We start from the raw sequence: 26,515 nt of genomic DNA, 5'->3' as shown, positions 1-26,515 counted from the left end.
TGATTTTCCAGGACTTCCTGGTTTGAGCCTGTTCACAGTAATCATAGGTTAAAAGTCTCTGTCAGAATAACAAGTAACCTTCAGTAACGCTTTTTCTAGTAGAGACTTTATCTAACTTCAGATTTCACACCGACCATGCCATCCTCCCCACTCTGATATATGCTCTTCCCTAAAGCCTGACGGAGTTGTGCACACTGTCACGCATCTTTCAGTCATGGCTCTGTGTTTTTGACACATAAATAGACACAAAAGTAACAGATTTCAACATGCTGGGGTAGGGTCTATATAGGCATCATGTACATCCTTGCTGAAACAGACATGAGCCGTTGGACGCCACCTACTGGCGTTCAGACATTCTGCTGATGGCTGGGTCATATTTTAAGGCGAGGAATCTGCGGTTAAATGGAATCTCTACTAAGTAACTTGCAGGAATTAACCTGGATGCAGATCTCCACATAGCAGAATTCAAAAGAAATAGTGTCATTAACCGAACTTAAAGGTGGTTGATCTACCTCGACAAGCCATTGACAAAACAAAAATCACCTGTTATTTTACTGAGACTTTATTAGAGCTCATAGCAATATGTTCTTGCACAGGTTTGTGGCAATATGCGGAAGATACAGCATACAAATTTGAACTCTGCAATTGATGGAATGCTGCTAAAAAGACCTTGCATCAGGGAGAAGAAAGGTTGTGTTATGATGTCAAGGAGTAGATGTGAAAGAAGGTGCGACGATATGTTTATTAAATAAATAGTCTATTCAAACAAGTAAATGCAGAGGACTTCTCTTTGGCAGTCGCCAAGCAATGAGTTACTTACTACGAGGGATGTAGAAAGCTGTACTCTAAGTAACGTGGAGTTTGAAAAAAGTGATACATCTACGCTAGCAGTGAGTCTTATTTACCAGCCATTGTTGACAACAGGTTAACTGATATAATCATAAAGCTCTGTGGTTCTGGATATTTGACATGCACGCCATTTACCAGATTCTACGGAAAGAGATCTCTAAAGAGCCAACTCAGATTTTGTAAGAGGTACGTTTTTTTTCCAGTTCAGATTTTTCTTTAAAAGTGATGTGGAAATATTTTTGTCAGAAAGCATTTTTAGAGAGTGTTTGGTACCAGAGTGGTATCAGAAGTCTACATTCTGCAACTATTGAATGCTGACTTATTTGGAATGGGTAAGTAGCACAGTTGTACCTCCAGTACCTATAGTTTCATTGCTTGCGTGGAGATAAGCAACCTAGCCTACGATATGAGGTGTAAAAATGCAGTGACCAGGGTGAGATGAACAAGTTACTTATCTTCGGTAACGAAGTATCTGTAAGAGACATATATTAGTGATAAATTCCTCACCTTAGAATTACTTCTGGGCGTCAGACTGGATCCGGAGAACTTTTTCCTCAGCAGTAACTCTGCGTGTCAATAGGTGGTGTCGTTCCACTCCGCATTCGTCGTTGGCGTTGGGGTCACCGGGATGACATTGCAGTAACTACTTAGATGCCACCCTTGCGAGCTGATGTCAGTTCTTTACACAACATTTCATGCTAGAAGCGCAGAGTTGCAAGAGACTGACCGATGGTGCACAAAACTAGGGCCCTGAAAGGAAATCCTTAACCCTAGAAGTCAGTTTGCATAACGGGGAGGATGGGTGGGGTGGTCTGGTCAGGAATCCAAAACTAATCTAGGTCTCTTACAGATATAACGTTACCGAAGGTAAGTAACTTGTTCATCTGAAAGAGACAATTAATTATGGATTCCTCTCCTTTGAATAGATAACCCAGCAATACCAACCTCAGAGGTGGGGCTGCGAACTAAGTTCACACCAGAAAGTCCTGGAGAACTGAACGTCCAAAGAAGCCGTCTCTACAGACTTGGCTGTCCAGGAAGTAGCGTTTGGTAAACATGTGCAGTGAAGCCCAGGTAGCTGCCTGGCAGATGTCATTAAGGGGGACTCTCCGTCCCAAAGCAGTAGTGGCTGCCGTCGCACTGGTGGAATGGGCGCGCATTCCCTCTGGAGGTTCATTTTTCGCTAGGGAGTAGAAGATTTTGATGCAAAGAACGACCGATCGGGAGATGGTCCGTTTTTGCATGGCCCGACCTTTCTTGGCGCCCACGTAGCCAACCAAGAGCAGATCATACACCCCGAATTGTTTTGTGCGATCCACATAGAATGAAGCACATGTTTTGGATCCAGACGGTGGAGCCTCTCCTCCTCTTTAGAAGGGGGCGGGAAAAAGGTGGGCAAAGTGATAGTCTGTCCTATGTGGAAAGAGGTAACCACTTTGGGAAGGAAAGAAAGCCTAGTGCGAAGGACAATTTTGTCTGGAAGAACAGCCACGAAAGGAGGCTTAGAAGAAAGGGCTTGAAGCTCACTCACCCTGCGAGCAAAGGTGATGGCAACCAGAAAGCCTGAGAGGAAAGTTATGTAACGTCTCAAAGGGAGCACACATAAGATAGGTGAGAACCAAGTTCAAGTCCCACGGGGGCATCACGAAATGAGTCGGAAGAAACAAGTGAGTGATGCCCTTAAAGAAGCGATTTACAATAGGGGACTTGAAAAGAAAAGGCTGGTCAGGCAGCAGAAGAAAGGCCAAAAAGGCCGAAAGATAGCCTTTTAGAGTGCCCAGAGCAGAGCCTTGCTGGGCCAAAGAAATAATGAAGAGAAGAACCTCTGAAAGGGGTGCACAAAGGGGATCCACAGCCTTTTCTGCGCACCATGCCACAAATTTGTTCCATCTACAGGCGTATACCGTTTTGGTGGAGCGACGCCTGGCTGCCAAGATTACATTACAGAATACGAGAGGAATGGCGAAAGCTGTCAACTGTCGCCGCTCAATCTCCATGCAAGGAGGTGGAGGTGGGACAGGTTCAGGTGGAGGACCGTCCCCTGTTGCTACGACAAGATCCTTCCGAAGAGGCAGTCTGATCGGAGGATCTATGGCCATGTGTAATAGCTCAGGATACCAGACGCTTTGTGCCTAATCCGGAGCCACAAGAATGACTTGGGCCAGTCGCGCTTGATCTTCCTCAGCACTCTGTGCAGAAGTGGAATAGGAGGAAAGGCATATAGAAGAGCACAACTCCACTCGCGACGAAAAGCGTTGGCTTGCAAGTGCTGCCTTGGAACTTCCAACGCGCAGAACGGATGACATTGCGCGTTCTCTTTTCGGTGGCGAATAGATCTAACCAAGGCTCTCCCCACTGCAGAAAGAGACCTTGTGCCACGTCCGAGTTCAGACGCCATTTGTAATCCATCATGCACCGGCGGCTGAGTTAGTCTGCTCTGGCGTTCAGAGAACCGGCCAGGTGTTGAACCACCAGGGTCACGCCCTGATGTTCCAGCCATTGCCAAAGGCGCAGAGCCTCCTGGCAGAGGGTCCACGACCCCACTCCGCCCTGTTTGCAGCAGTACCACATGGCAATGGTGCTGTACGTGACCACCTGCACTACACTCCCCTTGACAGAGGGGAGGAATACCTTCAGTGCTAGACGAATCGCCCATAGCTCCAAAAGGTTGATATGGAACCGGGACTCCGACGGAGACCAGAGGCCTCTGATCTCCGCCTCTCCCATGTGGCCTCCCCAGCCCTGGAGGGACGCGTCCGTCACAACCACGTGCTCCGGTTGGGGAAGGGAGAGGGATCTGCCGCTCACCCAATCGCGGTCCGCGAGCCACCACTGCAGCTGTCTCACAGTGCCCTCCGAGATCAGGACATGGTCGGACAGGTTGCCCTGATGCTGGGCCCACTGAAACTTCAGTTCCCACTGCAGAGCCCGCATCCGCCAACGGGCGTGATGCACCAGAAGGATGCAGGAGGCCATCAGCCCCAGAAGCCGCAGCGTCAACCTGACTCGGGATAAAGGCTGAAAGATCGGAATCAGAGCCTGATTTTCCCGAACCCGCTGTTCGGCAGGATAAACCCGAAACTGCGCCGAGTCGAGAACCGCTCTGATGAAGAGGAGCTTCTGGGAGGGGCACAGGTGTGACTTCGGCACATTGATGGAGAACCCCAGCAGGTGCAGGAGGTCTGCCGTTGTCTGGAGGTGGCTGACGACTGTCTGGGGCGAGCCCGCCTTCAACAACCAGTCGTCGAGGTAGGGGAAGACTGAAACCCCTAACATGCGCAGATGAGCTGAGACCACCGCCATCACCTTCGTGAACATCCGTGGGGCGCTGGTAAGGCCGAAGGGGAGCACGGTAAACAAAGTGCTCATTGCCTACCGTGAACCGCAGGTAGCGCCGGTGGGCCGGCAGGACAGGGATGTGGAAATAAGCGTCCTGCAAGTCCAACGCTACGATCCAGTCTCCTGTGTCCAGGGCAGCTAAGACCTGAGCCAGTGTCAGCATTTTGAACTTCTCCTTCCGGAGGAAGCCGTTGACATTCCGTAGGTCCAAGATAGGGCGTAGGCCCCCTTTGCCCTTCTTGGGTACCAGAAAGTAGTGGGAGTAGCAACCACACCCTACTTCTGGCCCAGGAACACGCTCAATGGCCCTCTTGGCCAAGAGGGCCGTAACTTCCTCCTGCAGAAGTCGCAAGTGATCCCCCGACACGCGGTGGTATTGAGGTGGCATGGCTGGAGGGGTCGCCTCGAAGGGGAGGGAGTAGCCCCTTCGGACGATCTGCAGCACCCACCTGTCCGATGTGACAGTGCGCCAGTGGAGGAGGTGATGACGAACCCTGCCCCCCACTGGCGTCACATGGGCCTGAAAGCATGGACTAGGAGGGTTTTGAGGCGGATGCTTTAGGGGCAGGTGTGGATTGGCCTCGCCGTTGTCCCCGACCGCCGCCACCGCGTTGGAAATTAGTCTGCGGTGCGTGGCTGGCAGCACGTGTGGGGGCGCCCCTTCCTTGGCCCAAAAGGAGCGAAAGGCACCCGTTTGCTGGCGCCGTAGCCCTGGAGTCCTTAAAGCGCCAAAGCGCATGGTCTGCCTTGTTGCCAAAAAGCCAACGGCCATTAAACGGCATGTCCATGAGAGTATTCTAGAAATGATAGTGTACCTGGCACACTCTGATTGAATTTATTCTGCTATTACGATAACTGTGCAATGTTGTGTAAATGCCTACTGAGCATAGATTAAATGACCGTAGAGGCCCAGCCCCTCCAGGGCGACTGGGACAACAACATGCAATGACAACATGTATTTAGGCAATAAAACGTTCAATTCATTTTGTCATTTGTTCATTCAGATAAACTTTTTATATTTCCACAAAGTTCATAGAAGAATTTTACAAAAACAATATTTTTCAAATAATTTGATATGTTACAATCATCATAACAATGTACATTATTAACTTCACACCCAATGCATTTCGAGATCTGAGTCTCTCCTGCAGGGGTATAGCTGCAAAAGAAATTATATGAAATGAGACCAGTTCATTTGAAAAAATTAAAAGATTTTACTCTATGCAAATCAGTGAGTCAAGCCCAATCACCAACACCTGTGTGACAAGCCACCTTGGCCACACTTACTTGAATTTCTCAATGTAATCCTATAAAACAATAGAGCAAACAAACAAACAGACTTAATCAAAGTCCAACACAATTTCTACCTCAGTTTAAACTCATGACGAAATTATAACAAACCAAAACCTATGTACCTTAGGTTCCTTGCAATAAATCCTAATACTGATGGGATAGTCGACAACTTCCTCTGTAGATCCGGCACTGCAAAATTATATTAACTGAGATCAGAGTCATATGATCAGAAGAACACCAACACAACAATGAGTGTGTTAATAGCCATTATCTTACCTAAAAGTATAGTGGTAATGGTTGTGTAGCCAAATGATCTGTAAAAAGATCGAAGAAATAAACTCTTAGTTCTTATGTGCTTCAAAAGACCAAGAGACAAACTACCACGAAACCAGCTCGTGAATAGCTCCTACCTCACAGGAAAAGGTCTGCTTATGTCACCATCCGTTCTGCTTGCAAGCGATCAGCGCCATGATGCTAATCAAGCTTCAGGGCAAGAAGTAATCCTTCCGCGTCACGTGATCGCGGTAGAATGATCATAAACATGGAAGACGGACTGATGTAAACACGGAGCTCCGTGTTAAAGAAATTAAAACAAGTAGATGTTTAAGGATGATATCAGTAAATAAATAGTAACGAAACTAACAATTCCAATTCAAACCACATAATTCCACAACGAACAACATACCTCCACTCCAAAAAAAAGATATAAGTAAAAAACATAATTTACAACACCAATAACTTAAACTCTTGCAAATGCTAGGCCTACTGCATTGCAAATGCTTGTTTGATTAAAGCAGGTCTTGCAGACAGAGCATGTGAGCTGAAGCTCGACCTAAAAAGCTGTTTCCATCAAACCTGGCACCTCCTCTGCAGCCAACGACATGAACAGGGAGTTGTACTGGTAAGTGCTTACTAACCCTTTGATATATAATGGGGCCATGATCAATCTGTGCCCTACTTCACTCTGAGACTGGCAGGTAATATTGAAACAAAGTATATAAACAAATGCTTTAATATTATATGTTAGACCTGACAACATTGGCCTGAGTCTCTCCTCCATTTTTTTCTGTTTGCCTCCACTGTTTACGATGTTTTTGCTGGTATATTGCTTTGGGCACTGTGCCATTGCTGATCAGTGCCACAGTGGAAGTGCTCCCTATGTGAAATTGCTGTATTGATTGAATTCCATGTTTGGCTTATTTGGTTTACTGTCAGTCCCTAGTCTAGTGCACCAGGAGTGCCAGGGCTTGTAAATACAAATGCTGCTCGTGGGCCTGCAGCACATGTTGTTCCACCCACAAGAGCGGCCTAGTAAAAGTATGTCTAAAGGTCTGCCCTTGCTAGACCTACGTGCAGTCTGGTACTATCACGCTGACTGTGCAAGTACACCTACTTGCCAGTCCCCAAACCTTCCCTTACCTTCATGTTAGTCACCCCTATGGTAGGCCCGCGGACAGGGTGCATTGTAAGTATAAGGTAGGACAAGCCTGACCAAGTTGGCATGTCCTAATAGTGAATTACAGCCATATTCGTTTTTCACTATTGCAAGGTTACCTGCTCTCCATTAGTTAGAATGGGCTGCCGGTGTTATTAATGCTATAATCCTAGCTAGCTCGGGGGGCATGGTGCAATGTCGAGTTTGGTATCCCTGAACTCGGGGTTTAATCACGCATCCGTTTGTGTGGATGGTTTTTGGATTCTGGGTTTGAAAATAGCACTTTTAGAAAGTGGCTATTTTCTTGTTTAACTATTTCTGGTTTCTGCTGGTTTGGTGTGTGTGTGAAAGGAGCTGGGTGGCTCCAGAGGTCTGAGTGAGTCAGTGTGGGATGAGTGGGACATTTGCATTGAGAGTAGGGGAAGAGGAGCTCCTGATAGCCTGCCCTGCCTGACACAATGCTGGCTCCACCTCCTGCCAGGCGACTGATGGCTCTGTGCCTGCCAGGGACGATCCTGGCCCCACCTCCTACCAGGAGACCGATAGCTCTGCTCCTGCCAGTGACAATGCTGGCTTCACCTCCTGCTGGGCGTCTGAGGACCCAGCCCTGCACAGTGAATAGGCCAGGTGCCTCTGCCTGGCTACACCCACAACAAACCCAGGATGTGGGGAAATTCCCCTGCATGGACAAAGGGATCAAAGCCAAACAGGGGTATTAGAGAAGGACCCCTGAACCAAGAATTTAGATCACTTCTGACAAGGAAACCTGAACCAAGGACAAGAAGCCTGCTGATCCAAGGACTTGCCTACCCCTTCTGCCAGTGTGTTGTTTGCTGGGGGGAATCCTGCAGTTGCTTCCTTATTTTTGCCAAGGAACCAGGAGAGAGGAACTGTGTGTGTACTCTCAAGCTTTGCTAAAGAAAATCTCCAAGGGCTGGAAGAGTGCCAGCCTCCTGTTGAAGTCACAGGGCTAAAGGACTTCATCTGCTAAAAAGTGCTTGTTGCTGGAACCTGAAAATCCAGCACCTCTGAAAGAATCCAGCAATCTCGACACTGACGGACGCCGCCGAATCCAGCTCGACATCGTGAGTACCGGCTCCAGTGTCCCGCTTCCTCGACACCGGCCGCCGGGTCCGATCGACGCCAGCAGCAACGCCAGTGAGTAGCGAGTTCGGCTCCAGCTCCAAGTGACCCCGTGTCTGTACCGCTGCTGTTCGCATCGACTTTGAGCCCTCTCGACGCCGTGAGCGCTGCTCACTATTGCAACATCATCATCGACACAGACGACGACGTCGTATCCTGCTTCGCCTCGGGAGCGCTGCTCCTGCCTGACATCTGTCGACGCCGCTGCAGGTCGCCCCGACTCCGAGGCCCGATTGACGCCGAAGAGGGGACGCCGGACATCTCGACGCCGCTGATCATCGTGTGCTTCGCTTTTCCAAGGTACTGTGTTGTGGGAGTCTGTGCAACTCCGGGCTCGACGTAGCGCTCCTCGCGGTCGACGCCCAACCTTTGGATTAACTTTGCCTCGACGTCGTGTGACTCCAGTGTGGGTTACATTGTTGCTAAGAACTGTGTTTTAAAGAAGAAGAGTTGCTTTTGTTACTAAAGACTTTTGTGCTAAGAAGAAACTACACTTGAACTAATATTTTTCCTTCCAAGAGTATTTATAGGATTGTGGTATATTTTTGTCGTTATTTGGTCTTGTGCTAAGCCTTATATAAAAATCCTTATTTTTATAATACTACTGTGTCGTGTCCATTTGTAGTGTATTCACTTTATTACTGTATGTGGTCATAAATGCTTAACGCACTGCCTCTGAGATAAGCCTGTCTGCTTTGCCAAGCTACCAAGGGGGTGAGCAGGGGTTATCTAAGTGTGTGATCCCCTTGCCCTGACTAGAGGAGGAGAGTCCCTATTTGTCAGAAGTGCATACCTCTGCCAACTAGAGACAGCCAAGTCTAACATTATACCTTTCTATGTGTGACGAGGAAATCAACATACTCACCTCTTCCTTGTTAAGATGACCTATCACAGTCTAGAACTCAGGCAGTCAGTCAACATATTTTTTATTTTTAAAATGCAGCCTAACAATGAAATATCTGTTTGAGCAACATAGCAATAACAGATTTTATTTATCCCTCATAGCAATAGACAACCTCTGTGTTACACACTTCATATTTGAGGCATATTGAAAAACCCAAGGCAGACCAGATAAATGTGTGATCCCATTACAGGGGAGATCTGTTTTTTTCCGATACCTGTGGATTCTTGCTACACACTCACACTGTGTATCTGCACTTGTGTTCACAAAATGTAAAGGAATTATAGGCCCTTACTTATCAATAATGGTGTTGCACAATTGTTTACTACATTGCATTGTTTCTTACCGATGCAGGTTCTAAATCCATAGGACCACTAGAAATTGAAAGGTCACTGGTTGTATACTTATTTTTTCTCTTCTAACAAGATACCTTCCTCAATTATCATAATGATCAAATGCAGAAATGAGCACATGGTTTTGAAGATGACTGTATATCTCATTAGAGAGTGTTGAAGGATAGAAACATGTCAACTGCTCCCTGAGGTTCGAAATACCTCTGCTGCTATTTTTATTTCTAGCACTGGAGATGCAAATAAAACTGTTTATCTACGAAATAGGTGATTTTAAGTTCTGCACCACTTTCAAGACGCAATGTGATCTTAAAGACACCATTACTTTTTCAACTAGGAAATCCCTTCTTGCAGACAACTAAAACGCCTCAAGTACTCCCCTCAAAGAGGGTAGCAGCCCACACTGGCATTTATCATGTCAGTGTGAGGAGAGGCCCGATGAAGAAGCATGCCACCCATAGCTGGGTGAGGGCTTATATCCTTTAAGGATAGATTCTTTTTCACACACAAAAGGTAACTTCCTCATGACAGTCGGGAGTATCTTTGGTATGTTTTTACTTGACTAAGGTAATTTACTGCTGTGGCACTTTCTACTCGTTCGCTCATTTGTAAATGGAATTACTTGGAATTGATCAGACACCCAAAGACAGTAAAATGAAATGCAAATGTGTGGCCCTGGACACACTCCTTGCCAAACGCTGCACATTTGTACATTGGTTACAACACCATGGTCCGAAGTGAGAGGACTGGAAGAAAGATCTTCAGAAGTGGCTATTTGCAGAGGAAACCCAGATTAAGATCGCTAACAAGATGAGGTCAAAGAAGATGTAGAGAACTGGATGGAAATGATTAGAAAACTGACCGAGCCAACATAAAGCAGATCATCAGAAAGTAAGCAGAGTAGTACTAAGAGACAAGCAAAAAGGATAGACCAGTAGCAGACCAGAAACAACTGTATGGCTTATGCCGATAGGGAAATCGACTGAAAGATTAAGGTATTTACCTTCGGTAATACTATTTCTGGTGGATACTCCATCTGACCATAGATTCCTCAACTACCATCTGGAGCAAGACAGGATCTAGGGATTCGTCTCAGCAGTTCCCTTGTGCACCAGTAAGTGATGTCATGTGACTCTGCATAGGAAGCAGGTCCGGGCCCTGCTGCTGCCACAGGAGATTGTCCCACAGAGGCAGCCAGATAGATGCTGGAACCTCATGGCCATTGCTTTTGGGTACCAAAGTGTCCTGTCCCAGTCAAGAGCCACTAGGTTGACCTGGATCTGATCGTTGGTGACCTTCTTCAGAACTTTAGGCAGGAGAGGGAGAGACAGGAAGGTATACAGGAGTCCTGAGCTCCAGTCCAAAAGAAAGGCATCTCCAAGAGAGAATTGCCTTGGGAACTCCAATGCACAAAACCTGGACACTGCATGTTCTCAGTGGTGGAGAAAATACCTAGGCAGCGTTCTCCCCTTTCTTGGAAGATGCCTTGTGCCACCTCTGAGTCGCCACTTATGATCCACTAGGCAGCGCCAGCTGAATTCATTTGCACTGGTGTTTAAAGATGCTGTCACATGTCGTACAACCAGGAAGATGCCCTGACGATTCAGTCAGTTCAAGAGGTGTAAAGACTCCTGGCACAGGGCCCACAACTCCACCCTGGCCTGCTAGTTGCAATACCACATGGGGAAGTGTTGTCTGTAAGAACCTGCACCTATTCCCTCTTCATGGAAGAGAGGAAAGCTTTTAGTGTCAAGTTTATAGCCTGCAACTCCCATAGGTTGATTCAAAGGCAGGTTTCTGCTGTAGACCAGGGTCATCTGATCTTCACCTCCCCCACAAGGTCTCCCCAACCCAGCGAGGAGGCATTCATCATGACCTTTTGTTCTGAGTGGGGTAGTAAGAAGGGTCTTGGCCAAGAAGCCTCGGAGTCGCTCTAACTGAGAACACTGGTCAATGGTTTAAATATTGGGATTATAACTCGAATGTTCCACTGAAAAGGCATCTCTGTGAAGGAGTCAGGTGTGACTTGTGCACGTTGATGGTATATCCCAGGAATGTCAACAGGTTTGTCACTGTCTGGAGGTGGTTCACAAACGAAACCCATCCTTACTGAAAAACCACCTGCTCCTGAACTAGTCCAGAGTACTCCTTTCTCTGGCATTCGTAAGCTTTTATTCGTCCACCCAGTTGCTATATTTTGTTCAATGGTATTCCTGCCTGATGGTAACTGCATAGTATACCATGTTTCTCGATTGTCTGCTGTTAATTTTATCTCCAATCCTGTCCTTGTAAAAATGTAAATAAAACTTGTTTCCATGAATATTTGAGGACTCAAAGGGTATAGTATTCAAGAATTCTGTACAAGTGTAAAGACACGATTTTTAGATGTACTGTTTTCAATGACAACTAAATAATTTCAAATGTGAAAAGTTACATAAATTTAGACCACCTACTATAGGGCCTCAAAAAAATCAAGCAGCATTGACCAAATCGCCTCAGAAGTGTTTGATAAGTCACATAGGTGCGGAGGCAGCAGTTAAATGAAAGGCACCTTGTTAGCACACGTTGAAAATCTTTCTGACAGCAAAATATTAATAAAACGCTGCATTTATGTCAAGCTGCAAACCTGTTTCCCTGGGGATACTAAAACCGTATGCCTTGTGGAAAGCATTTTGCTAATGGGTTTTTGCAACCTAAGACTTTTTTTTTTAGCTCCAAGGACTCAACTTTCTTTCATTCGAGAGCAAAGCAACGTTATATAGCAAAATATACTTTAGTTATCATCCACAAACAGCCAAAACAAATATATTTTAGTTGACTTACTTAGACAAGATCTTTTACCAGCAGCACTCTCTCCGCCAGAACACAAATTGTCTCCACGATGAACCAGTTCCAATTCCAAATTTGTTCTGAAAACAAAGCGTTACATTATAAAATATGTCAAGATAAATGTAATCTATTACGCAGCTCAAGATCACAGTTTAGGAATAACAATTTGTTCACCCACTATCAGCCTCGCTTTACTTAGTGGGGTTGCTCTTCCACCCTCTCAATAGAGTCCATATTGCGAAGACGGGATTGGACATGTCATAACAAAAAGGATATTTTGTATTGTATTGCATTATAGTGATTTTTTTAATAAAGTAAAGTTTGAATATATATATTATATATATATATATTATATATATATATATATATATATATATATATATATATATATAATATATATATATATATATAATATAGATATATTCAAACTTTACTTTATTAAAAAAATATATATAAATTCACTGAAAAAAAACATAGGTTTTAGGTAAAGTTATAGTTAGTTGGACATTTCACTCGTACAAAGCCATAGAAATTCCCCCGTTACAGTTAGTTCAGCTAACTATAACTTGCGCCCACGCAAATGCACTGCTGATGACGTCACATATTACATCACTCATGACATGGTCAGTGACATCACTGATTACATCACTGATGACATCTCAAATGACATCACTGATCACATCACTGATGACATCATCCAGTGACTGTGTGTTTCTATAAAGTTTAAATATGTTTAATATATAAAGAAAACTGCGTATTGAAGATTAAGTGGGTGTACAAGTGTCTGAATGGATGATTTAGTAGGTGCGTGACAGATTTTATAAGTGAGTGATTAAAGTTATCTTGCTGAATGCATAGTGAGTAAACTGTGTGAATGTCTGTATCTGTCTGTTGGTGTGTAAGCGGCTGCATGGGTTTGCGAATAGCTACATGAGTGTCTATATGTGTTATTGATTGGTTGTCTGAGTATCTGTATGGGTGCCTGAGTGTTTTTGTGTGTGGGGTGTGTGAGTCTCTGTACATAGATGTGAGAGTGGGTGATTTCCTGGGTGCATGGTTTCAAGAGTGCATCTGTGATTGACTGTATGGGTGAATGAGTGTGTGTTATGGGTGTGTTAGTGAGTGAATGTATATCTCAGTTGTATATGTGTGAGTAACTACATATGTGAGAGGCAGAATATATGTGTGTTGGAGTATATAAATGACTATAAGTGAGAGTGTGTGATTGTGAGTGTGGCTATATGGATGACTGTGCTTGTATCCGTGATTGTATAAGAGCAAAAGTATGTGCTAGTATTTGTATGAGTAAGTGAGCTGGTGTGTGTATAACGGTATAGGTGAGTAAATGGTATGTGATTAATTATTTGCATGACTGACTATGTGTGTGAGTAACTATAGATGAGTGGTGGTGTATGAGTTTCTATATAGGTGTATGAGTGCATATGATTGTCCTGTACTGAGTGACCAGAAGTATGAGTGAGTGGATGTGTTTGTGAACCTAAGAATCAGTGAGTGGGTATGTAGTTATTGGTGTTAGAGTGTCTATGGTTTTGAGAATGGCGGTCTGTAATTTAGAGTGGGTGTATGAAAGGTTATATTAGGGTGTGAGAAGATGCATCAATTTATCACATGGATGATGTCATTAGTGATGTCATGGACCATGTCATGAATGATGTAATATGTGATGTCATCAGCAGTGCATTGCGGGGGCGCGAGTTATAGTTAGCTGAATTAACAACAACAGGGGAATTTCTATGGTTTTGTACAAGTGAAATGTCCAACTAACTATAACTTTCCATAAAACCTATGGTTTTTCAGTGAATTTCAAAGGTTTTTTAAATGCTAATTTCTAACTATAACATGCCTGAAACCTATGGGTTTTTTTAAGTGAATTTCAAAGGTTTTTTAAATGCTAGTTTCTAACTATGCCTACAAAGGTTGGACATGTACAGAAAGAAGAAAAAACGTGCAGAAAGAAGCAAAAGAAATGCAGAAAGAGGCAACAGAAGTCCACAAAGACGAAAAAAAGTGCAGGAAGAAGCAAGATATGTGCAGAAAGAACCAAAAGAGGAGCATTAAAAAGGACTTGTTGAAAAATCATCCTGTACACACAACTTTTTCAGACGGGTACTGATGGTAACTGACTGACTAACCAGTCCTAGAGCCAGTGCTATGCTAAAAGACACTTAGAATACAATGAAAACACCTGCATACAGTAGGGAACTCTGTAAGGCCCTAGTACTTTATAGGGCAGGGGGATTAAAACTACCTCTCAAAAACTCGCCACGGGGCACGTTTGCACAGTGGTGAAGGGAGGGGGGCCTGAGGTGACCTGTGTGCAAACACGCCCTGTGGCCATTTTAAGTTCGGAGATTAACTCCCCTTGAATCCTGAGGGTCCCTGGGGTCGAACTAGCCCACTAGGTACCTCCAGTAAGCGCCACAGAGCTGCGTTGCACAGAGGTGTAAAAAGGGTCGTGGCCTACACCACCTCTCTGCAACGCAGGCCTGTGGCGCCTACTGGAGGTACCTGGTGGCCTAGCTGGCCCCCAGGGTCCCTCAGGATTGAAGGGTACTTAATTCCCCAACTTAAAACGCGCCACAGGGCACGTTTGCACACTTGTAACATCAGGCCACTCCCCCACCCTGCACCACTGCGCAAACGCACCCCCTTCAGTCCTGAGGGTCCCTGGGGGCCAACTAGCCCACCACTTACCTTCAGTAAGCACCACAAAGCTGCGTTGCAGCATGGTGTAAAAAGGGGCATGGCCTGGGCCACCTCTCTGCAACGCAGCGCAGTGGCGCTTACTGCAGGTAAGTGGTGGGCTGGTTGGCCCCCAGGGACCCTCAGAATTGAAGAGGAATGAATTCCCCAACTTAAAACGCACCACAGGGTGTGTTTGCACACATGTCACCTCACGCCCGCCCCCTCCCTTCAACACTGAAAATTTCGCGAAGATTCGTCAACCGGCGCCAAAGTTATTGGGAAAAGAAAAAACACTTTTTGAATAGAAACAAGGTCCTAACCATAACCACCTACTGGCGACCACCAGTAGAATAGAGGTATATATATATATATATATATATATATATATTCGGAATTGCTCGCTTCAGCTACCAACTCCCATAGGGTCAGAAAGAAAACGAGGCAGACCCTTCTTAGTGCTTTCTTTCAGTTTATTTCAACACCAGTCCTCACGATGCGTTTCGGCAGATCCCTGCCTTGATCACATATATATATGTTGCCGGTAGGAAAGGGAAAGCTGGTCTAACAGTTGTACCAAACAACTGGACAGAGAAAAACAGGAAGGAAAATGTTACTTACTCCTTAGTGTGCAGTGCTGTGAATTTACATGTTCTACATACTACACCCCTGTCATCCAGTGTTGGGCTCAGAAATTTGCAAGCTGTTTTTCTTTAAAGAAGCATTTTTAGTCAAGAGGTGAAGTGACTGCTCCCTTAGCTGGCAATGCGCATGGGCATCAGCTCTATGTTAGATTGCTTTCTGAACAGCAGGTGTGAATAGCTTGGAGTTGTGAGGTAACAGTAATAGATGCACGTGTGTATTTCAGAAAAAGTAAATGATCTATAGAAAAAAAACATGAAGAGAGCCACAAGTGTCAGGAGAGGAAGGTCAAGTTAATCTACAGCACTACATGTTACGTACAGATGCTGAAATAAAGTTCTTAGAACGGTCTGGTGAACTACTGCCTGTTGTCTGGCTAGAACATCCATACAGCAGTGCCTCGTAAAGGTATTTGGGGTTGACCATGCAGCCTCTTTGCTTATGTCAACTAGGATAAGGTTCCCTAAAAAGGCCATGGTAGCAGCTTTCTTTCGAGTAGAATGTGCCCTAGGAGTAACAGGAGGGTTGTCTTGGCTTTGTGATAGCAAGTCTGAAAACACTTAACTAGCCATCTAGTGACCCCTTCTTTGGGGTTGGGCTGCCTCATGTGGGCCTTTGCAAAGGCCACAAACAAATGGTCAGATTATCAAAAAAAGTTTAGTTCTGTCAACGTAATACATGCGCGATCCCTTCACATCTAGGGTATGGATAGCTCTCTTCGCTACCGTGTCTGGCTGAGAGAAGTAGATTGGGAGCTATATCATTTATCTAAAGTACAATGGGGAAACTACCTTGGAAGGAACACAGGGTTTGTCCGGAGTACTACCTTCTCCTTGTGAACTTATATTAAAGGTTCTAGGTGAGTGAGGACCTGCAGCTCACTAATGTGGCCTAAAGGTGCTATTATATAATAACAACAGAGGAGTGAATAGCACAGTGCTCAAATTATAATACTAAGCTACAAAAAAGCAGTGTGTCAAAAAACAAAACCTTCAACAGGAATAGCAAACACCTCCCCCAGTTGGGTTGTAACTACAACTGGGCACCTGTATCCCACTTTGTAAGACAGGACAGGGATCTCCCTTTTGTAGAAGGACCCTCACTCACCACTAGCTGGTGACATGCTTCATCATGGGGTCCCCGCTGGGGTGGTCTAATACCCCCCCAGCGTGCTACAACACCTGTTTACAGCGCAGCAGGATGTGGTGAATGCAACAGTGCCCAAATCAAAATGTAGTGGTAATATGTGCAGATTAAAAAAATCCTAGGTTGTAGCCTTTATACCTCTTTTAATAATGACCAACCCGTATTTGTTAAAAGCAAGTGAGCAGACTAATAGGTTCTGTATTAAGCAACCTGTGTCCTTAATGATTAAAGAAAATTTGTGGTCAACATGTTTCTGCTGTTTGACTGCAATTTGCTCAGCATTCGTCAGGACCTTAATTAAACCGCCAGTGGTATGCGCGCGCTAAGGCGCACCCTGCTGTGGGGCTCGATGTGTAAAAAACAATTAACAATTAACTATCACGAGCAGTCTCCGTGATAAAGGTCAATACAAAATGTAAGACCTAGCCAAAAAACCTGTGAAGAAAAAGGACATTTAATGACATATAATGCACATGTTTGCACGATGCTCAGTGTAAAGACAAATTGGTCCTTATGGGGAATCAGAACTAGACTAATGCACCAAATTGTAGAATGGCAATGCGAAAGTCCAACAGCGTCACATAGTGAACGCGTGCACACTCGTAGTCTCTTGCCTTCAACCCTAATGGGTAAGTATCCTGTGAAAAACTCATATGTAGTTCACAACCAAAACAGGGCTGATCACATCTTAACCATGTGCCTGTCTTGTGAATATCGTGCTTAATGCTCGACACTAGTTATAGGTAGTACTTTAAAACGTAACTTAGTTAATGGATGCGTTGTTGAAGCAGTCGGTAGATCAGGGTGAACCCCCTCACACGGGGAAGCGGTGGTATATCTAGAATGATGCCACATGAATGAACGATAAGAAAATAAGCACAATGTGTCAGGAATGAATTGACACTGGTGCTCATTGCACAGTGGTATGTTATATATATGCTGGACAAACATATACAAACACACAGAGTATCAGGGTATCAGGTACAATCACGCTAATGGCAATGCCACATCGAGGAAATGCCATGAAAATAAACACAGAGTGTCAGGATGGAGTAGACACTTATGCTTGTGGCGGAATGATCTGTGCAAGCCAGACAAACAAATAAGGCATATAGAAAAGTATATAATAAAGAAACACACTCAGTGACAGAATTAATGGGTCTACTCACGCATTTAGCGAAGTAAAATATCTCCCATAGGTGTAGACAGCATGGGCAATCTTCACGCGGTAACCATCTTAAAAAGAAAACGCGTGATTTGAAAGGTAATCCAACCGGCGAAATAAATGACAGATGTCCCTGCTATCCTAAAGGGAATTGCATTTGACTTACTGTCTTACTCGCAGCTCCCCGCTCGCAACCTATCTTCAAGGCTGCCGTCTCACCCGGAAGGAGACGATAGACCTCCGGCAAGCCGTTATATCCTAATGCAGATTGGGGGAAGGCGGTCACGTGAAAGCTTACGTCAGAGCGCGCCCGGTTGTCAATTTAAAGCGGTACGCGCTATTGTTTGCCGTGAAAAGACTGACGGCCAGGGTTCGAGACCCCTGTTCCCCTATGTTAGAAAATATTATGTGAATAATGCTGTCTGGTGCAAAAAATAGGTACAAATACAGTGGAAGAAAGTACAAATATTACAAGTTAATTACCAAGGTTGAGTCAACCAAGAAGTTCAATTAAATGCGATGTTACTGCAATGGCACCTAACTATGGGTACAGGCTACAGGACTAGATGCCGCCCCGCCTTATCAAGGGAGTGAAAAATCAGTTAGCCAGCGGGAAAAGGCTGGGGTTCTCTCAACAGCCTGGTGTTGGTGATGAAGGGGACTAGAAGTTAGCATAGTCTGGTTCACAATACTATTGCTGGTGAAAGTTTTTAAATCACAGCGAATGGAACAAATGGCCTCAAGGGAAGGCTAAGATAATCACTATAGAGAGACCTTGGTGCTATTGCCATCAGGAAGGTTACTTACCAAGAGAGGTACTGGGGTAGCAAAAAGTGTAACGGTTCGAATGCGGTACCCATATTAATGTTCCACACTGGTGCAGGGGAACCCTAGAAGAGATGATTATTTTCAGTCCCTCCATGAAAGCTAGGCTAGGCCTAACTTTACAAGGTGGAGCAGGTATATGATTATACCTTGGACCGCAGTAGTTTTTGTGATGCAATGCTGGACAAATCTTTTTACTTTGCAGCACACCACGCTTTTGCGGTATCTCTATGGTACTCACACAAGATTCCCATGCATTTCTGGCAGAGGCACAAGTAACCAAACTCTAAGTCATCAAGGTCCAGACAGCTAGAATGAGTTGTTTGGGATCTGGGTGCGCGATCTGGCCTTGGCTCCTAGTGAGAAGGGTCACACTGTTGGGCATCGTCCACCCAGTGATCTTTGGAGCAATCGGTGTAGAAAATCAGATATCTCTGAGGATCTAGGAGATGGTGTCTCTCTTCCTCTTTGGATGTATGATGATGAGCAAAGAACATTAGCATGGTCAAAGTATAACCTCAAGGCTCTTTTGGGGTCCAACTGATGGGAGTCAGGCGGAGCAAAGAACGCTGGGGACTGTTGTGGATTTCACAACGTGAAAAGCAGTCACAGCCTTTGGCAAAAAGGCTGTCCTGGTCCTCAGCACCACTATTTGGTTAAAAAAAAAGTGGTGTGAGGTGGCTCACCCAGAGCGCCTGGAGTTCACATACATATGACGAGCCCAGGTTACTGCAGCCAGGAACACAGTTATTAAAGTCAGAAGCCTTGGTATATAGCTGTGGTTTAGCCTGAAAGACGAGCACATGAGGCAATTAAGAACCAAACTGTGGTCCCACTTTGGTATTGCAAAGGGTTTGAGGGAAAACTTGTCACAACTTGAACAGGTACGGTTGGCCTGCCCAAAATGTAAAAAAACACAACAAAAGGACCAATAACGGTGCCCACTGCAACGGCTTGCTAGGCCACTGATCAAACCAAAAACAAGAAAACTGACAGTTCTACCAGTAAAGAGTCTGTATTGAGTGTGCCACACTCTGGGCAGGAAAAAGGATGAGACCCTCTGCCATTCTTAGGTAAGAGGAAATAATGGGAGTAACAACCAGTCCTTATTTTCTAAGCCAAAACCCTCTATATGGATCCCTTGGACAAAAGAGCCTCCATTTCTTAGAGCAAGATGGACAGCTGCTTCTCTAAAAGACGCGCTGATGTAGGTGGAAGATGTAGCGGGTCAAAAAGAATGTTAGGGCACAGCCTTGTTGAACAATCTGAAGGACCCACCTGTCAGATGTTATACTTTCTACCTTTGAAGGAAATGTCTGACCCCGTTTCACACTAGCTAGCTGTGTGCCTCTACGGGCAAGCTAAAGCGGCTTGGAGGCTGATGATTGAGGGGGGAGGGAGTGGGAAGTGTTCTGTCCCTGGAGGCCGGGATGTTATCTGCTTGATCCCTTTCCCAAACCGCAAAAGGACTGGGGTGCTTTTTAGGAGTTGGTGGGCGTTGGCGCTTTCGGTACACTAGCCCACTGGAGAAGCCTCAAAAGGGGCTGTCTGGCAAGGTTGCAAAGGCCCAAGAAACTTGCCATTGTTGGGCTTTCCGTGAAGCACATCAACACTGAATCGGCTTCCCACTAAACAGCAGAGATTAATCGAATAGCATGTCCATCAAACAGGCATGCACATCCCCAAAGAAGCCAGTGGAACTCTTCCAAGCGGGACACTAAAGCACAATGCAAGTGCAGATTGCCCTGCTCAAATTCTCGGTGGTGTCCTGGTCTGAATAATAGAAGATGTCCTTGGTCGCATCCTGACCATTCTGAATGGTTTGAGCTGGGCTGACCAGAAATGTCTCAGGGATTGATGGCAGGAATTCGCCACTCATGTCACTTAAAGCATGGGAATATCTTCCTAGTAAATAGCTGCCAAGGACTAACTGGAGGGCTAGACTGGCTGAGGAAAACATTCCTTTCCCTAAAATATTAAATTCATTTGGACTTTGTCTGGGGGAGTCTCAGAAAAAGAATTGGTGTTCACTCTGCTGGTGGAAGCCTGAAGCACCAAACCTTCTGGTGCAGTGAGTTGTGTTACAAAGATAGGGTTGCCTGGTGGTGGTCTGAGATGCCTGGCAAACTACCTGTTCACCAACAGGAAGACACGAGGTTTAGACCAGAAGCCAATTAGTGTGTCTGTCAGAGCTTCATTAAATTGTAAAAAGGGTTGAAAAACATTTGCCAAAACTTTTTTTGACTTCCATAGTAGGCAGCTTAGGTCCAATACCTCTGCAGCCCATCTCATTACCAACCCCACGGCAGCACTCTCTTCCATTGATGGCCCACAGGAGAACACAAATCAGTATTTGAGAAAGCATTCAGCCAACTGGCCTCCTGCAAGTCCATGCACAGGTTGTCATCACTATAGGGGAAACATCCATTAGTGCGCGGACATTTCTACGCGTACCATTACTTCGCATGCGTTACGCATACGATGTAACAACGCATCGCTTTTAGTACGAGTGCTGTTACATCGCATGCGTAATAACGCATGCGTAGGGGGCGGGCGCCGCTTTTGCGTCGGCCATTTGCTCCCAAAGTCTGCTGTTGAGGATGTAGGAAGCCAGAGGAAGCAGGAAGGGGGAGAAGATTGGAACTACGCATGGGAAGAGGTAAGTGGGGCTGTGTAGGGTCATGTAGGGGCTGTGTAGGGTCGTGCAGGGTTGTGTACTTGTGTAGGGTTGTACTGTTTTAGAGTAGTGTTTGGGAGTAGGGACGGTTATGTAGGTGTAGTGTAGAGCAGTGTAATTTGGTGTAGGGTAGCGTAGAGGGTAGTGTTTAGGTAGTGTAAGGTTAGGGTTTAGGGTAGTGTTGTTGGGTTAGTGTAGGGTAGTTTTTTAGGGTTTAGGGTAGTGTTGTGATGTCGTGCAAGGTAGTGTTTCAGTGTAGGGACAGGACTGGGGGTAGGGGCAGGGTCGTGATGGGGGTCGTGTTGCACAAGTTACTACTTGTGTAACGATATATCTGTAAGAGACATTAGTTAGTGATAGATTCCTTCCCTTAGAATATCCCCAGACGTCAGACTGGATCCGGAAATTTTTGCGTAGCAGTACCCTTGCGCGTCGGTAGGCGTCGTCTGCGGCTCCACGTCCTTCGTCGGCGTCGTGGGCGCCGTGATGACGTCGTCGGAGTACTTAGACGCCGCCTCCGCGTGCTGACGTCAGTTCTTAGCCACAGCTTTTCCGCGCCAGAAACGCAGAGCCCTGCTAAAAACCAACACTGGTGCCATTGAAACTAGGGCCCTGAAAGGGGATGACCTTAACCCTAGATATCGGTTCGCAGAAACGGGGAGGATGGGTGGGTCAGTAAGGAATCTATCACTAACTAATGTCTCTTACAGATATATCGTTTCACAAGTAGTAACTTGTGCATCTGAAAGAGACACGTTAGTGATAGATTCCTTACCTTAGAATAGATACCCCAGCAATACCAACCCCGGTGGTGGATCTGCGAACCAATAATCACACCAGAAAGTCCTGGAGGACGGAACGGCCAAAGAAGCCATCCCTCCGGACTTGGCTGTCCAGGCAATAGTGTCTTGCAAACGTGTGCAGCGAGGCCCACGTAGCTGCCTGGCAAATGTCCTGCAAGGGCACTCCTCGGCCCAAGGCGGTGGTAGTCGCCGTGGCCCGAGTGGAATGAGCCCTCAGCCCAATAGGGGGCTCCTTCTTAGCCAAGGATTAACACGCCTGGATACACAAGATGATCCACCGCTTGTGCACCGCCTTTCTCTTCTTAGCGCCCACGTAACCAACAAAGAGTTGGTCATCCACCCGGAACTGGCGTGTGCGATCCAGATAGTAAGAGAGTGCACGTTTTGGGTCCAGACGGTGGAGCCTCTCTTCCTCTTTTGAGGGATGCGGAGGCGGAAAGAAGGTGGGCAATGTGATGGACTGCCCAATGTGGAAGGCTGTGACTACCTTTGGCAGGAAAGAGGGCCTTGTCTGCAACACAACCTTGTCCGTATGGACCGAAAGGAAAGGAGGCTTAGAGGATAGAGCCTGGAGCTCACTCACTCTCCTGGCAGAGGTGATGGCAACCAGGAAAGCAGTCTTCAGAGTAAGAAGGCGGAGAGGACAGTTGTGAAGTGGCTCAAAGGGAGCGCACATCAGAAAAGTTAGAACCAGGTTCAAGTCCCACTGAGGCATCACGAAGGGAACAGGTGGAAACGTGTGTGTGATGCCTTTCAGAAATCGATTTACAATAGGGGACTTGAACAAAGATGGTTGGTCAGGCAGCCTTAGGAAGGCTGAAAGGGCAGAAAGGTAGCCCTTGATAGTGCCCAGAGCAGAGCCCTGCTGGGCAAGAGGAAGAGGAGAACATCAGAAAGAGGGGCAGAGAGAGGATCCACAGCCTTTGCTGTGCACCATGCCACAAATCTGTTCCACCTGCAGGCGTATACCGATTTTGTGGAGGGACGCCTGGCTGCCAGAATGATGTTACAGACTTCAGGAGGCAAGTCAAATGGCCTCAACTGTCGCCGCTCAATCTCCAAGCATGGAGGTGGAGTCTGGACAGGTTCGGGTGGAGGACCGTCCCCTGCTGCTGAGACAGAAGGTCCTCCTGAAGAGGCAGACGAACCGGGGGATCGACTGACATACTGAGTAGCTCAGGATACCAGTACCTTCGTGCCCAGTCCGGAGCCACAAGGATGACTTGTGCCCGGTCGCGCTTGATCTTCTTCAGCACTCTGGGCAGAAGTGGTATAGACGGAAAGGCGTACAACAGACCGCAACTCCACTCGCGACGAAAAGCGTCTCCGAGCGAGTGCCGCCTTGGAAATTCCAACGCCCAGAACTGATGACATTGCGCGTTCTCTTCTGTGGCGAATAGATCTAACCAAGGCTGTCCCCACTGCAGAAAGAGACCTTGTGCCACGTCCGAGTTCAGACGCCATTCGTGATCCATCATGCACCGGCGGCTGAGTTTGTCCGCCCTGGCGTTCAGAGAACCTGCCAGGTGTTGAACCACCAGAGTCACGCCCTGATGTTCCAGCTATTGCCAGAGGCGCAGAGCCTCTTGGCAGAGGGTCCACGACCCCACCCCGCCCTGTTTGTTGCAGCCACATGGCGGTGGTGTTGTCCGTGAACACCTGCACTACACTTCCCCGGACAGAGAGAAGGAATGCCTTCAGTGCAAGTCGGATCGCCCGCAGCTCCAGAATGTTGATAAGGAGCCGGGACTCCGCCGGAGACCAGAGGCCTCTGATCTTCGCCTCTCCCGTGTGGCCCCCCCAGCCCAGGAGGGACGCGTCCGTCACAACTAAATGCTCCGGGTGGGGTAGGGAGAGGAATCTGGCTCTGACCCAATCGCGGTCAGTGAGCCACACTGCAACTGTCTTGCAGTGCCCTGCAAGATCAAGACATGGTCGGACAAGTTGCCCTGATGCTGGGCCCACTGAAACTTCAGGTCCCACTGCAGAGCCCGCATCCACCACCGGGCGTGATGCACCAGAAGGATGCAGGAGGCCATCAGCCCCAGAAGCCGCAGTGTCAACCTGACCGAGACTCGGAATAAAGGCTGAAAGATCGGAATCATAGCCTGAATATCCCGAACCCGCTGTTTGGGAGGATAAACACGAAACTGCGCCGAGTCCAGAACCGCTCTGATGAAGAGGAGCTTCTGGGAGGGACACAGGTGCGACTTCGGCATGTTGATGGAGAACGCCAGCAGGTGCAGGAGATCGGCCGTAGTCTGGAGGTGGCTAACGACTGTCTGGGGCGAGCCCGCCTTCAACAACCATTGACGAGGTAGGGGAAGACTGACACCCCTAACCAGCGCAGATGGCTGCGACCACCGCCATCACTTTCGTAAACACCCGTGGGGCGCTGGTAAGGCCGAAGGGGAGCACGGCAAATTGAAAGTGCTTGTGGCCTACCGTGAACCGAAGGGAACGCCGGTGGGTCGGCAGGACGGGGATGTGAAAATAAGCGTCCTGCAAGTCCACGCTACCATCCAGTCTCCGGGGTCCAGGGCAGCTAAGACCTGAGCCAGAGTCAGCATCTTGAACTTCTCCTGTCGGAGGAAGCCGTTGACGTTCCGTAGGTCCAAGATAGGGCGTAGGCCCCCTTTGCCCTTCTTGGGTACCAGAAAGTAGAGGGAGTAACAACCACACCCTACTTCCGGCCCAGGAACGCGCTCGATGGGCCCCTTAGCCAACAGGGCCGTGACTTCCTCTTGCAGAAGTTGCAAGTGATACCCCGACACGCGGTGGAATTGCGGTGGCATGGCTGGAGGGGTCGCCTCGAAGGGGAGGGAGTAGCCCCTTCGGAAGATTTGCAGCACCCACCTGTCCGATGTGACAGTGCGCCAGTGGAAGAGGTGATGGTGAACCCTGCCCCCACTGGCATCACATGGGCCTAAAAGCACGGACTAGGAGGGTTTTGAGGCAGGTGCTGCGGGGGAAGGTGTGGACTGGCCTCGACGTGGTCCTTGACCGCCGCTACGGCGGTTTCCACAGCCGCCACCGCGCTGTTGAACATTCTGCGGCGCGTGGCTGGCGGCACATGTGGGGGCGCCCCTTCCTTGGCCACGAAAGGAGCGAAAGGCACCCGTTTGCTGGCGTGGGGCCGAGAGGCCCTAGGACTTGGCCGTAGCCCTGGAGTCCTTAAAACGCTCAAGTGCATGGTCTGCCTTGTCGCCAAAGAGGTGACGGCCTTCGAACGGCATATACAGAAGGGTAGCCTGGACATCAGCCGAAAAGTTGGCAGACCTCAACCAGGCTTGGCGTCGAACTGCCACAGTCGTTGCCATCGCCCTGCCCAGTGAGTCCGTTATATCCAGACCACACCGGATGGAATACCCTGCTGCATCTTGACCCTCCGCAAGGGCTTGGGCGAGTTTTGCCCGGGCCTCCTCCGGACATTGTGGCAGCACGTCCGCGACTGTGTCCCACAGGGTGTGGGTGTAGCGGCCCAAGAGGCATGCGGTATTGACTGACCGCAGACCCAAACTCAGGGACGAGAACACCTTCTTCCCGAACTGTTCGTACCTCTTGGATTCCCGATCGGGGGGCCGTTGGGAATGCGGTCTGGGAAGTGGAGGCCTGGATGACCAGGCTCTCGGGGATGGGATGGGCGGACAAAAAGCATGGGTCGCCCGGGGCCGGGCGGTAGCATCTGGCCACGTTCCTATCCACAGGCGGACCTGTGGCGGGCTTGGACCACGTGCCCACAAGAACGTCACACAAGGTCTCATTAAATGGCAGTAGAGGCTCACTGGAGCTTGCCTGCGGTTTAAGGACCTCAGTGAGGAGGTTAGTCCTCACGGCCGCGACAGGGAGCTCAAGGTTTAGGGCCTTGGCTGCCCTCGTCAACACTACACTATAAGCAGCCCCCTCCTCCGTAGCCACGGTTGGAGGGGAGACAAATCCAGTGTCTGGCGAAGTGTCAATTCCACTGGCCTCCCCGACCTCATATGTCCAGTCCTGTTGAGACTGGCACTCCCGAGCCAGAGGGTCCTCAGACCCCTCCCAATCACCCTCGTCACCCATCTCCTGTAGTTCAGGGTCAGCAGATGGGGCAGTTCATGGAAATAGAAATCCCCAGCGGCGCCGCTGCGGTGCCGGAACCGGACCGAGGGAATGATTGGGGACGGCGTCCATAGCAGGCGCCGGGGGCGACACCCGCTGGCCCGGTGCCGGTGAGGTCGACCGGCGACGACCCGGATCCGGAAGCGGATCCAGGGAGGGCCTGCGGCGCCGGGTCCGAAGTCGCTGGCGGCGCCGGGTCCGAAGTCGCTGGCGGCGCCGGGGCCGAAGCACCCGACCCGCTAGGCCCTCCAGCCGGGGCCGTTGGGCCCGGAGGCACCACGGACCCCGGGTCTTCATGGCCACGAGGTACCGCTCGA

The 26,515-nt window shown here is 47.8% G+C and overlaps 1 protein-coding gene across 7 annotated transcripts in view; it reads right to left on the bottom strand.

Annotated features, from left to right (window-relative positions):
* Positions 1-26,515, bottom strand: part of UBR3 (ubiquitin protein ligase E3 component n-recognin 3) — a 2,118,328-nt gene that overhangs the window by 454,035 nt on the left and 1,637,778 nt on the right. For all 7 annotated transcript variants that reach the window (XM_086956098.1, XM_086956102.1, XM_086956099.1 and 4 more), the window contains one exon: positions 12,134-12,219. In XM_086956098.1, the coding sequence (XP_086812224.1) occupies positions 12,134-12,219 (86 nt within the window). The remainder of the gene's footprint in view (positions 1-12,133; positions 12,220-26,515) is intronic.

This window comes from Lissotriton vulgaris, chromosome 2_1 (genome assembly GCF_964263255.1).
Source record: "Lissotriton vulgaris chromosome 2_1, aLisVul1.2, whole genome shotgun sequence".
Taxonomy (NCBI): domain Eukaryota; kingdom Metazoa; phylum Chordata; class Amphibia; order Caudata; family Salamandridae; genus Lissotriton; species Lissotriton vulgaris.
This window is presented reverse-complemented; position numbering and strand designations above follow the sequence as displayed.